Source organism: Pelecanus crispus, chromosome Z (genome assembly GCF_030463565.1).
Source record: "Pelecanus crispus isolate bPelCri1 chromosome Z, bPelCri1.pri, whole genome shotgun sequence".
Taxonomy (NCBI): domain Eukaryota; kingdom Metazoa; phylum Chordata; class Aves; order Pelecaniformes; family Pelecanidae; genus Pelecanus; species Pelecanus crispus.
The window spans coordinates 38,563,806-38,575,441 of NC_134676.1; the positions used below are offsets into that span (position 1 = coordinate 38,563,806).

Sequence of the window (11,636 nt, forward strand, 5' to 3'; positions counted from 1 at the left end):
CTACTATGTAGAGGAGACTGAATATGCACCTGTATCTGCTACCTTGAATGGCACATATGCAGATTCAATTTGTTTGAGCTGGATTAGGTTGGAAATTAGGAAAAATTTCTTTACGGAAAGGGTGGTCAAGCATTGGAACAGGCTGCCCAGAGAGGTGGTGGAGTCACCATCCCTGGAAGTGTTCAAAAAACAGGTAGATGTGGCACTTCGGGACATGGTTTAGTCTAGTCTACCCTTAATTGGTTTATTGTGGACTTGGTAGTGTAGGTTAATGGTTGGACTGGATGATCTTAAAGGTCTTTTCCAACCTAAACGATTCTATGATTCTATGATTAGGCCCTTTGGAGAGTGTTAGTCAGCTGGGCATATAAAAGCCGTGTAGTGACACACCTACAACATGAAGAGCAACTGGAAACAGGAAATTAAAGAGAAATGGTGAGTGGGCCTTTGCTTTCCTTTTACGATACAGAGTAAATACAGGACGAGTGTTTCTGTCCAGATGTACTTTCCTGAAGGAAATCCCTGCAGGTTGTCAAATCATGGGAGAGTACAAACTGTTTTTCATTAACAAGCAACTCTAGTTTGTGGTAATTACATGACCAAAAAAAAAAAAAAAAGAAGGAAAAAAAAATCTGTTTTCACAGATTTCCCCAGATGCCTGCCGTATTCTGAAGCATTTCAGCTTTTCGGAAAGCCAAGTCAAAACCGTAACCTGTAATTAATCACCCTGAGCACCGCTGCCTCCCTCCCTCCCGTTCAGCTCCCCAAACGAACACCCCAGCCTCACACCGCCCGGACTTTCCAGGCCACGCCCGTGCCCCCGCAAGCGGCCTGCCCGGCGCCCCGGGGGCGCCGGGCAGGCCGCTTGCGGGGGCACGGCCGCCGGGAGCAGGCCCTGGGCCGCCGGGAGCGGGCCCTGGGCCGCACGGCCGCCCCGCCAGCCGCCTGCCTGCCGGCAGGCCCCCGCAGCCCGGGGCGACGGGGCGGAACGTCGAGCCCGCCTGGATGGGTGAGGTGGGAGCGAGTCCGTGCCTGAGGGGCGGCAGGTGCCTCCCAGGCAGCTCCGTGGATTGGCCGCTGGAGAGCTCCACCTGCTACTCCTCCTCCTGCTACTCCTCCTCGTACTCCTGCTACTCCTCCTCCCGCTCCTCTCGGTAGCGCCTGGGGCAAGGCGGAGGTGCGCGGTGCTGGTAGCGCGGCGCCGGGTGGGAGCTGGCCCGCTCCAGCGGCCGCCGCCGGCCGCCATGAGGCACCTGCCCTACTTCTGCCGCGGGGCGGTGGTGAAGGGCTTCGGCAGAGGCTCCAAGGAGCTGGGCATCCCCACCGGTGAGCGGGGGGCGCGGGGGACCGGCCGGGGCGGCGCCGCCGCCGCCGCCGCTTCCCCCGGCGGGGCGAGGGTGCCGCCTCCCGCGAAGGCCGCCGGCGAGGTGTTCGCCGCGGCAGAGGCGGGCTCGGCCCGGCCCTGGCCACCCGGCCGCGGGGGCGGTGGTCCGCGGCGGGTCCCGGGACCGCGGGCTGGCTGGAGTGCCCCCGCCGGCGGCGGGCCCGGGGGTCCCTCAGCAGCCCGCAGCGCTCCGGCCGCCCGAGCGGAGCCCGGCCGTGCTCCCGCGGGGGCCCGGCCCCCGGCGCTGCCAGCCCGGCCGCTGGTGGCCCGGCGCCTGCGGGCTTGGCCGGCGCCCCGCTCCGCACGATGGCGCGGCTGGCGTGACTTGCTCTTTCTGCAAATAGGCTTAGCTTGTTCCCCGTCAGGTTTTTTTGGTGTTGGTTTTGTTGGGTTTGTTTTTTTCTGTATTGCTGACGCTCTTGTTCGCCCGTTTGTGGTGTTTTCCGACGTTCTGTTAAACGATTTCTGTTTGCTTTTTTAGTAGTTAGCTCATCAGATGATGATCATGCTGATTTGCAAGGTGCTGAACGGTGACCGTAGGCACTGTGCATGGTGTTGTGATACGGCATTTGAGAAACGTCTGTTCTTAGGAACTCGTTGGACCTCAGACAGGACAAGAAGGGGAGCGGGCACTGGGACTAGCTTTAAGGAAGGAAATGTAAAGGGAATAATGTAGAGATTAAAAAGCATAGCAAGTGCAGTTGTCCTAAAGAGAGGTGTATTTCCCCGTTGCCGTTCTCTGTTTGACTTGTCTGAATACGGAAAGAGGTGTAATTCAAAGGGATTTCAGCCTTTTCTAAAGATAGGCTGAAGTCAGCAGGCATTCTGCACAAATCCTAATAGGCAAGAAAACCGGTAACAAATCATAGAATGCTTTGGGTTGGAAGGGATCTTGAGAGAGATGATCGAGCCCAACCCCCCCCTGCAGTGAGCAGGGATTGAACCTGTGGGCTTGGCGTTATTAGCACCATGCTCTAACCAACTGAGCTAACCCAGCTGGTCTTGAGGTGCTGGACATGTGATGACATCTGTTAATATAAACTTAGGTTTTTTTCTCTTGATTGTTTATATATGGTTTATTAGTATCAGGGAGTGTGGGAGGGAAGCTTTTTCTGCTTACGAGCTAGGATGGAAATCCACTGAATGTAAATTCTTTAAAATCGACTCGAAACCTTGCATGGAGAGCTCTACCTGTGTGTGAAGTTAAAGTAGGATAATTGTTTGGCTAAAGGCTTAGATTTATTCCCCACAGTCAGAAAGGAACTTTTTTAATTTCAGATTTCTAGTTTTCTAAGAAAATCCTAGAAATCCCCAAATATGAATAACCTCAAAGGCAACATGAAAAAAATTGGCAGGTGACTAAAATTATAACTTAATTTATTTTAACGTATTTTACTTACTAAAAAAAAAATTACTAATACTTAAGTAATTCTAAGATGCTACTTTACAGTGCAGAAGAAACTTGGTTTTTCTGTTCTTTGAGTATACTAAAGCAGTGATAGTCCTAATAGTGAAATGCATTCAGACTGCATATTTTAGTTCATTAATTTTAACTATACAATTAACTGCTTAACTATAGAATAGGATAGTATGTATATAACTATGAAATAGTACGTGTAGGAGATGTGGTAACTGGTATTACCGCAGAGACTACATTTTATGAGGCTGTTTTCTGCTTTATGCTTTGCAAGTGGCATGTTGTATCACTGTCATGATCAGGGCTCTGCTTGTAAATAGTGTGTAGGCAGAGCTCAGCTTTTATGTGTTTGAAAATTCTGTGATGCACTTTACTTACACAAATGTACACTTTCTAAAATTTTTGCAGCTAACTTTTGTGAGCAAGTAGTTGAAAGCTTTCCATCTGATATCTCTACTGGTATATACTATGGATGGGCCTGTGTTGGAAATGGAGATGTGCATAAAATGGTTTTGAGCATAGGATGGAATCCTTTCTATAAGAATATTAAGAAATCAGTGGTAAGAATTTTGCTTTGTGTGGTACTTTGATTATAATAAATGAGCCAGACGTTGACTTTGAATGAGATAAGCAGCATTTGATCCATAAACAAGATTAGAAATTCTGTTTGCTGTCAGAAACATATTTTGTATCCTTCTGAAACGTTTGTATTCTGGCTAAGAAAAAAACCAAATCCCCAAAAAACTCTCAGTAGCCATAGAGCATGCAGCTGTAGATAAGTAAAATTTATTTTCATTTGCCGCTTCCACCATTACTTAATATTTCTGAAATAAAAATTCTTATTTCCAAAGTGGTTGTTGCTTATTGTGCTGATAACTAGATAAACATAAGCTTAATAGATGTATTCAGTTTAGAGGTTATAAGACCCCTACAGTGAGCTGGAACTCTCATCCTTTGCAGTCCATCCACATTTAAAGTATGAGATTCTGGGGCATCTTAATTTGTGATTAAATTAATGATTTTCCAGTAATTCTTCTCTTAAATGGTGGAATCCATACATGTGGTGCTGTGGCTTAATATACAGAATCAAGATCCAAAATTAAATAGTAACAGGACATAGTTAAAATCCTGAAGTGTGGCGTCTGATGTTTTTCTTGCTATCAGGTGCTGGTGCTTTTCCTGAGTCTTGCAGAACTTTCTTTTAATTGCTAATACTTGGAAGCAGTTTTATTTTGACATCAATCCCTGCTTCGAAGGTAGCTGCCTTTACTCTCCTTAGAATTTTATCATTCAATTCCTGTGAGTTATTTGTAAAAGCTCTCTTGAAACACCTGTTTCAATCAAATTCATTACAGTTATTTGGACTCAGCAACTTAACGATCAAACAAATCTAGGCATTATTTGTGATTTGCTGCCTTGAAAATCTTACCTCTGAAATAAATATCTCAATCTTCTTAAATGCCATGCAAAGTACAATTCTTCCTGCTAACATAATCGAAAGCTCTAACCTCTTCATCTTGCGCTATACATGTTAGACTGAGTGTCTCGGTTTTCCTGATATGTGTGGGAAAGAATTCAAGTTAGAGGTGTTAGCTGAACATCCTTGCAACAACGGAAATAAATTCGAAATGCATCATGATAATTGTCAATGTATTTATCTTCTTTTAGGAAACGCACATTCTCCACACTTTCAAAGACGACTTTTATGGAGAAATTCTTAGTATAATCATTACTGGATATATTCGATCAGAAAAAAGCTTCAGTTCTTTAGGTCAGTATTGCAGGTCTCTTAAACTAATGTTGTGTTTGTTATGTTCTTGCAGATTGAAAGTACTGTGTCATTGTTCTCTCTCTGTCTTCATAATCAGCTGTTTCATGTAGCAGTTTCTCAAGGGTAGAGAGGCCTTACAGAGAGATCTGGATAGACTAGAGAGCTGGGCGATCACCAGCCACATGAAATTTAGCAAGAGCAAGTGCAGATTCTCCACCTGGGACAGTGGTAATCCTGTTTATACGTACAAACTGGGGGGTAAGAGGCTGGAGAGCAGCTCCGCAGAAAGAAATCTGGGGGTTTGGATTGATGGCAAGATGAATATGAGTCAACAGTGTGCCTTGGCAGCCAAAAGGGCCAACCATGCCCTGGGGTGCATCAAGTACAGCATCACTAGCCGATCGAGGCAGGCAATTGTCCCACTTTGCACTGCACTGGTGAGGCACCACCTCCAGTACTGTGTGCTGTTTTGGGCACCATAGTGTATGAAGGACATCAAACTATTAGAGTGTGTCCAGTGGAGGGCGACCACGATGGTGAAAGGCCTCAAGGGCAAGACTTACGGGGAGCAGCTGAGGTCACTTGGTTTGTTCAGCTTGGAGAAGAGAAGGCTGAGGGGTGACCTGATCGCAGTCTACACCTTCCTCAAGGAGGGCAATGGAGGGGGAGGTGCTGATCTCCTCTCTCTGGTGACCAGTGGCAGGACATGAGGAAACAGAGTGAAGCCACATTGGGGGAAGTTCAGACGGGGAAAAGACATTGGGAAAAGGTTCTTCACCGACAGAGTGGTCGGTCACTGGAACAGGCTCCCCAGGGAAGTGGTCATGGCACCAAGCCCATCAGATTTCAAGGAGCATCTGGACGATGCTCTTAGTGATATGGTTTGGTTTTAGGAAGTCCTGTGAGGAGCAGAGAGTTGGACTCAATGATCGTTATGGGTCCCTTCCAACTTGACATATTCTGTGATTCTATGTCTTACTTTTGACTTCTTAGTAAAATTTTTTTCCAAGCTAAATCTACTAGTATGTAAATTAGTCATATTAAAAAAATCAAAACTCCACAACTTCCAGACTATGAGTACTTATTTATTTCAGTCTAAAAATTACATTGTCATGTCAGTTGTCTGAGGAGTAGCTTGAAAATTATGAGCTGCTTGTAAAAGCATTGGGTCTAGTCTGTCCATTTCAAAACTGGGTTAATGAAATCCTGTTGACTTTTTTGATAAAATGGCTTGGAACAAGGAAAAAGTAGTATTTACAGCAGTGAAAAGTGCAACACATGTCAAAAGCATGTCATTTCAGAAACAGAATGTTGCCTTTTCAACTTCATAATAATAAATACATTCTGCCTCTGTGATTGTTTTCTGGTGTTCTGTAGTACACCCTTTTTCACTTGCTATTGTGTGTTCAGAATTCAGACCAGCTTTTAAATACTGCTCTTCCTACTTCTCTTTTGCAGAGGCACTCATTTCAGCAATTCGGGAAGACATTGAAGAGGCAAAAAGACGGCTAGATTTACCAGAACATCTTAAACTCAAAGAAGACAACTTCTTTCATCTGCCAGAAGGCAAAACAGTAAACCACTAAGCAAAACCATGTGGGATTTTTTCATCTCATGGAGCTCTTCTCTTTGCACTACTGTGTATCATGTATCATTTGATACGTGGTGTATGCATGTGTACTGGGTCTGGCTGCGATGGAGTTAATTTTCTTCATAGAAGCTCATATGTTGCTGTGTTTTAGATTTGTGACCAAAACAGTGAACATTACATATTAATGTTTTGTCTGTCCCTGAACAGTGCTTGCACAGCATCAAGGCCTTCTCTGTTTCTCACTCTGTTCCCCATTGAATAGATTGGGGCTGTGCAAGAGGCTGGGAGGGGACGCAACCAGACAGATGACCTGAACTAACCAGAGATATTCCGTGCCATATAATGGTCGTGCTGAGCAATAAAATGGAGGGGGAGGTCATCTGTCTTTGGTTTGGGAACTGGCTGGGCATCTGGTGAGTGATTGCCTCTGCATCACTTGTTTTGTTTTCTTTTTTTTCTTCCACTTCTCCTTTGCTTGCTAATCTGTTTTTATCTTGACCCACAAATTTTCTTGCTTTTATTCTTCCATTCTTCTTTCCCTGTCCTACTGGGGGAGGTGTCAGGGAGGTGAGCTAGTGGCTGTATGGTGCTCAGCTGCCTACTGGGGTTATCCTGAAACAACATGCTTAGGTAATTGTGATTGGAACTGAACACTAAAACCACACAAGATGATGTAAGTTTGTTTGTGTAACTTTATCATTTAACCAGTCATGCAAAAGGAGTAGAAGGCTCTTTTAGGTCTTTACCAAAAAATTGTGAATCCCAATGTTACCAGCCATTTAGAGATCTTAGCACACATGGAACAAGACCAAAGTTAGTTGTGATCTCTTCTGCTCCTAAGGTGTGGAGAGTTAAATACCTCAATGAAGACTGTCAGTTTTTCAGACAGGGAATGTTATTCCAAACTCTTTTCCCAATTTTACATTATGCTTATATCTGGATTTCAGGTAGCAGCTTAGACAATTTTTATATTGATTGAGTTAAAAATTTACCTGTGGTGCAAGAAGCCAATGATTAGATAACAGTAACAAGAATAATTCACTGTAGTTCCTACTTTTGATATGCTATACAGCTGTCATGATTGTAGCTGTCATTTTAATTGAAATTATGTATTGTTAATTGAAATAGAGGAAATGACTGTTGCTCATTGAGTTGCTGGAATGTTAGATTATTCTGCCTAGTTGACTATGGATATGACAACACATAACCTGTGTAGGTGACTTTTGAAGAAGTGTTTCACTAAAGCTCAGGAATTGAATGACGGAGGAGGTTGGTACACTGCAAAAGCTCAGGCTTAAAGGGTGCAGAACCAGTCTAACAATATTTCTCCTTTTTGGGCCGTAAGGCAGAAGAGGTAACTGAAATCATAGAATCGTTTAGGTTGGAAAAGACCTTTAAGATCATCCAGTCCAACCATTAACCTAACATTACCAAGTCCACACTAAACCAATTAAACCAGTTAAGGGTGGAGTAGACTAAACCATGTCCCAAAGTGCCACATCTACCCATTTTTTGAACACTTCCAGGGATGGTGACGCCACCACCTCTCTGGGCAGCCTGTTCCAATGCTTGACCACCCTTTCCGTAAAGAAATTTTTCCTAATATCCAATATAAACCTCTCCTGACACAGCTTGAGCCCATTTCCTCTTGTCCTATCACTAAGTACTTGGGAGAAGAGACCAACACCCACCTCACTACAACCTCCTTTCAGGTAGTTGTACAGAGCGATAAGGTCTCCCTTCAGCCTCCTTTTCTCCACACTAAACAACCCCAGTTCCCTCAGCCACTCCTCATAAGACCTGTGCTCCAGACCCTTCAGCAGCTTCGTTGCCCTTCTCTGGACACGGTCCAGCACCTCAATGTCTTTCTTGTATTGAGGGGCCCAAAACTGGACACAGTATTCCAGGTGCAGCCTCACCAGTGCCAAGTACAGGGGGACAATCACTTCCCTGCTCCTGCTGGCCACATGATTTCTGATCCAAGCCAGGATGCTGTTGGCCTTCTTGGCCACCTGGGCACACTGCTGGCTCATGTTCAGCTGGCTGTCAACCAGCACCCCCAGGTCCTTTTCAGGCAGGCAGATTTCCAGCCACTCTTCCCCAAGCCTGTAGCATTGCATGGGGTTGTTGTGACCCAAGTGCAGGACCCGACACTTGGCCTTGTTGAACCTCATACAGTTGGCCTTGGCCCATTGATCCAGCCTGTCCAGATCCCTCTGCAGGGCCATCCTACCCTCGAGCAGATCGACACTCCCACCCAACTTGGTGTCATCTGCAAACTTACTCAGGGTGCACTCAATCCCCTCATCCAGATCATTGATAAAGATGTTAAACAAGACTGGCCCCAAAACAGAGCCCTGGGGAACACTGCTCGTGACTGGCCGCCAACTGGATTGAACTCCATTCACCACAACTCTCTGGGCTCTGCTACCCAACCAGTTTTTTACCCAGCGAAGACTACGCCCCTCCAAGCCATGAGTCGCCAGCTTCCTTAGGAGAATGCTGTGGGAGACGGTGTCAAAGGCTTTGCTGAAGTCCAGGTAGATGATGTCCACAGCCTTTCCTTCATCCACCAGGCGTGTCACCAGGTCATAGAAGGAGATGAGGTTGGCCAAGCAGGACCTGCCTTTCATGAACGCATGCTGGCTGGGCCCGATCCCCATGATGTGCATGACTTGCACATGCCTGTTGAGTGCAGTCAGTATGACCCACTCCATAATCTTTCCTGGCACCGAGGTCAGGCTGACAGGCCTGTAGTTCCCCAGATCCTCCTTCCAGCCCTTCTTGTAGATGGGTGTCACATTGGCAAGCCTCCAGTCATGTGGGACCTCCCCTGTTAACCAGGACTGCTGACAGATGATGGGGAGTGGCTTGGCAAGCTCCTCTGCCAGCTCCCTCAGTACTCTTGGGTGGATCCCATCTGGCCCCATAGACTTGTGAGCGTCCAGGTGGCATAGCAGGTCATTACCTGCTTCCTCCTGGACTATGAGGACTCCATTCTGCTCCCCGTCCCTGTCTTCCAGCTCCAGCAGCTGAGTACCCTGGGGATGACTGGTCTGGCTATTAAAGACAGAGGCAAAGAAGCCATTAAGTACCTCAGCCTTTTCCTCATCCTTGTTGGCAATGTTCCTCCCTGCATCCAATATGGATGGAGATCCTCCTTGGCTCTCTTTTTCTTGTTAATGTATTTGTATAAACATTTTTTATTATCTCTTACACCAGTGGCCATATTGAGTCTAGCTGGGCTTTTGCTTTTCTAATTTCCTCGTTGTATGACCTAACAAAATCCCTGTACTCTTTCTGAGTTGCCCGCCCCTTCTTCCAAAGGCGGTATATTCTCCTTTTTTCCCTGAGTCCCAGCAAAAGCTTCCTGTTCAGCCAGGCTGGTCGTCTTACCCGCCAGTTGGTCTTAGGGCACATGGGGACAGCCCGCTCCTGTGCCCTTAAGACTTCCTTCTTGAAGAATGCCCAGTCTTCCTGGGCCCCTTTCTCCTTCAGGACTACCTCCCAAAGGACTTTCCCAGCCAGCATCCTGAACAGGCCAAAGTCTGCCCTCCAGAAGTCCATGGTAACAGTTTTGCTGCCCCTCCTTTTTATATCGCCCAGAATTGAGAACTCTATCGTATCGTGGTCTCTAAGCCCAAGACAGCCTCCAACCATGACATCTCCCACAAGTCCTTCTCTGTTTGTAAATAGCAGGTTAAGTGAGACACCTCCCCTGGTAGGTTCACTTACCATCTGCATCAGGAAGTTATCCTCCACACACTCTAGGATCTTCTGAGACTGTTACCTCTCTGCTGTGTTGTATTTCCAGCAGATGTTCAGCAAGTTGAAGTCCCTCATGAGAACAAGGGCTAGCGATTGCAAGACTTCTGCCAGCCACTTGTAGAACACTTCATCTATCTCTGCATCCTGGTTGGGTGGTCTATAGCAGACTCCCAACAGGACATGCCCAACATGAGGGCATCGTTACCCAAAAGCACTCAACCTTATCATCACCACAGTCGAGCTCTGTATAGCCAAAACACTCCCTAACATACAGAGCCACCCCACTGCCTCTCCTTCCCTGCCTATCCCTTCTGAAGAGCTTATAGCCATCCAGTGCAGCACTCCAGTCATGAGAGTCATCCCACCATGTTTCTGTGATGGCGACTATTTCATAGCTATCCTGCTGCACAAGGGCTTCCAGCTCCTCCTGTTTGTTGCCCATGCTATGTGCATTGGTGTAGATGCACATGAGCCGGGCTATCGATTTTGCCCCCAGCGTTGCCATGCCGCCCCTGGACTCCTCACTAGCGAGCCTGTTTATATCCCCTTCCCCCTTCGAACTTAGTTTAAAGCCCTCTCAGTGAGTCCCACCAACTCATGGGCGAGAATCCTTTTCCCCTTTGGAGACAGCTGATCTCCATCAGCCGCCAGCAGGCCCAGTGCCATGTAAACCTCCCCATGATCGAAAAAAACAAAATTCCACCAATGGCACCAACCTCTGAGCCAGCTGTTCATCAGGTGAGTTTTTCCGTTCCTTTCAGCATTCTTCCCTGCCATTGATGGGATTGAGGAAAACACTGCCTGTGCTCCCGATCCTGCAACCAATCGCCCCAGTGCCCTGAAGTCCCTTTTGATTGCTTTAGGACTTCTCTCTGCAATCTCATCACTGCCCACCTGTACAACCAGCAGCGGGTAATAATCGGAGGGCCTCACAAGGTCAGTGAGTTTCCTAGTAATGTCCCTAACCCGGGCCCCAGGGAGGCAGCAGACTTCCCTGTGGGATGGGTCTGGATGGCAGATTGGGCCCTCAGTTCCCCGCAGGAGGGAATCGCCCACCACAATTACCCTCCTTTTTTTCTTAACAGAAAAAAAAGCAGCTGCATTTTGGTTGCTGCTGACAGCTGCCTTAGATGAGGAAAACTTCTGCGTTGCTTGCTGTACTGACAGTGAAATGAATGACTTCAAGGTTGAAGTTAGAATGTATGGCACAGGAAAATCCTTTCACCCCTCTGCACTAAGTGCAGCTAAGATCCAAAATTTTGGCTTCAGCTGAGTGAAAGTCTTTGGAGATTCTTGGCATAATAAATCAACACTTTAGTAGATACTGAGTATTTATTACAAGTTAGTGAGGCCTTTCCCACTCTGAAATGTTTGCACAGATAAATGGAGGGTGTGTTGTCAAAACTGATAGTAGTTTGGAAAATATTTGTGAAAATTTTATAGTATGTATGTATGTATATATAGTGTGTGTACTGCCAAATCTACTCCCCCCACCCCAGTACAATTTTGTGGATTTCCTCCTTGTCCCATTGCATTCTGATCCTGCATTTCACTGTAGCGTTTCGGAGAGCTCTGTCATGGTAGCCTTAAGGGAATTCTCTGTGGTGGGTGCTGTCAGCCGGCCAGTGTTATAGTTCATAACATTTTAACTTGCAGCCAATCTCATGGGGTATTTGGGAAAAGGCCTTGAGCAAGTCAAGGACTT

The 11,636-nt window shown here is 46.6% G+C and overlaps 1 protein-coding gene across 1 annotated transcript; it reads left to right on the forward strand.

Annotated features, from left to right (window-relative positions):
• The first annotated feature begins 1,241 nt into the window (after positions 1–1,241).
• Positions 1,242–6,158, forward strand: LOC104023988 (riboflavin kinase). Its single transcript, XM_075727053.1, has 4 exons — positions 1,242–1,326; positions 3,210–3,361; positions 4,470–4,572; positions 6,031–6,158. The coding sequence occupies exons 1-4, from the start codon at positions 1,245–1,247 to the stop codon at positions 6,156–6,158; spliced, it is 465 nt and encodes a 154-aa protein (XP_075583168.1). The 5' UTR covers positions 1,242–1,244.
• The last annotated feature ends 5,478 nt before the right edge of the window (positions 6,159–11,636 follow it).